Source organism: Neophocaena asiaeorientalis, unplaced genomic scaffold, assembly GCF_003031525.2.
Source record: "Neophocaena asiaeorientalis asiaeorientalis breed wild unplaced genomic scaffold, Neophocaena_asiaeorientalis_V1.1 scaffold1052, whole genome shotgun sequence".
NCBI classification, from domain to species: domain Eukaryota; kingdom Metazoa; phylum Chordata; class Mammalia; order Artiodactyla; family Phocoenidae; genus Neophocaena; species Neophocaena asiaeorientalis.
The window spans coordinates 413,095-414,432 of record NW_020173676.1 but is presented as its reverse complement, the minus strand read 5'-3'; the positions used below and the strand labels follow the sequence as shown (position 1 = coordinate 414,432).

At 56.7% G+C, this 1,338-nt stretch overlaps 1 protein-coding gene across 1 annotated transcript in view; it reads left to right on the top strand.

The window, feature by feature from the left end:
• The first annotated feature begins 409 nt into the window (after nt 1–409).
• The window catches only part of USP11 (ubiquitin specific peptidase 11), a 15,115-nt gene continuing 14,186 nt past the window's right edge, over nt 410–1,338 (top strand). The window contains 2 exon segments of the mRNA XM_024749611.1: nt 410–526; nt 528–688. Coding sequence (XP_024605379.1) covers nt 410–526; nt 528–688 — 278 coding nt within the window.

Below are 1,338 nucleotides of genomic sequence, written 5' to 3'. Positions count from 1 at the left end.
CTGGGCGGCGCCCTGGAAGTGGTGACCTCTTTTGCATTAGGTTTTGATGGAGGAGAAGGGAAGGGTAGTGCAATGAAATAAGGGTATTCTGGTCAGGCTAGCAAAAACGCCGCTCCCAGGATGGGGGCCCGCGGTCCGCAGCAGAGCATGGGACCGAGAAGACCTGGAACCTTTGTGTTCCCCTGAGCGCTCCCCAATACATGTCCTCGTCCACCCCGGGGACCTCTACCTGCACCTTCCACAGAACCGTTTGCCCCGACTCAACATGGCGTTAGAATCCCACAAGACACCTTTGTCTTCAGTTCCCAACTGGAGGCTTTACCCCGCCTATTCGTCGCAGAGATCACCGCCCAAGGTCCGATGCCCGCCTAGCCCCTCGAAGCGTCCGAGCGGGGTCTCCCTTTTCAAAATGGCAGTAGCCCCCCGGCTGTTTGGGGGGCTCTGTTTCCGTTTCCGGGGACAGAAGCCGGAAGTAGCATTTGTGGGGACTTTTCCTATCCCCAGCTGCGATGACTGTGAGAGGAGGGCGAACGGCCATGGCGGCGGTGGCAGAGAGTCCGGCGGCTGCGGCTGCGGCCGAGGACCGAGAGCCACAGCGTAAAGCGGTGCCGGGCCTGGAGAGCCAGCGGCGCCAGATCGAGAACGGCGAGAATGGGCGAGGGCATCCGCTGCGGGCGGGCGAAAGCTGGTGAGGCGGAGCTGCGAATGGCGGGGCCGGGCCTGTGTGGTGGAGCCTGCGGCCTGAGAACCGGAGGCGGTTTGTTGTGGAGAGGCAGGGGGGCGGATATATATATTTTTAAACATCTTTATTGGATTAAAATTGCTTTACAATGGTGTGTTAGTTTCTGCTGTATTACAAAGTGCATCACCTATACGTATACATATATCCCCATATTTCTTCCCTCTTGCGTCACCCTCCCACGCTCCCTATCCCACCACTCTAGGTGAACACAAAGCACCGAGCTGATCTCCCTGTTTAGGTTGCTTCCATGTCCTAGCTATTGTAAGTAGAGCTGCAGTGAACATTGGGGCGCATGTGCTTTTTTGAATTATGGCTTTCTCTGGGTATATGCCCAGTAGTGGGATTGCTGGGTTGTATGGTAGTTCTATTTTTAGTTTTTTAAGGAACCTCCATACTGTTCTCCATAGTGGCTGTATCAATTTACATTCAGGGGGGCGGATCTTGAGAAGAAAGGGCCACGGCGGCGGGGTCAGGCTCGCGTGGTGGAACTAAGAACCTGGGAAGGAGGTTTTCTCAGCAACAGAGCGGGGCAGCGTGGTCTGCGCGACGGAACGTAGCATTTGAGGGCGGCCCGCGGTGCTCTGCCGCGCCTGACA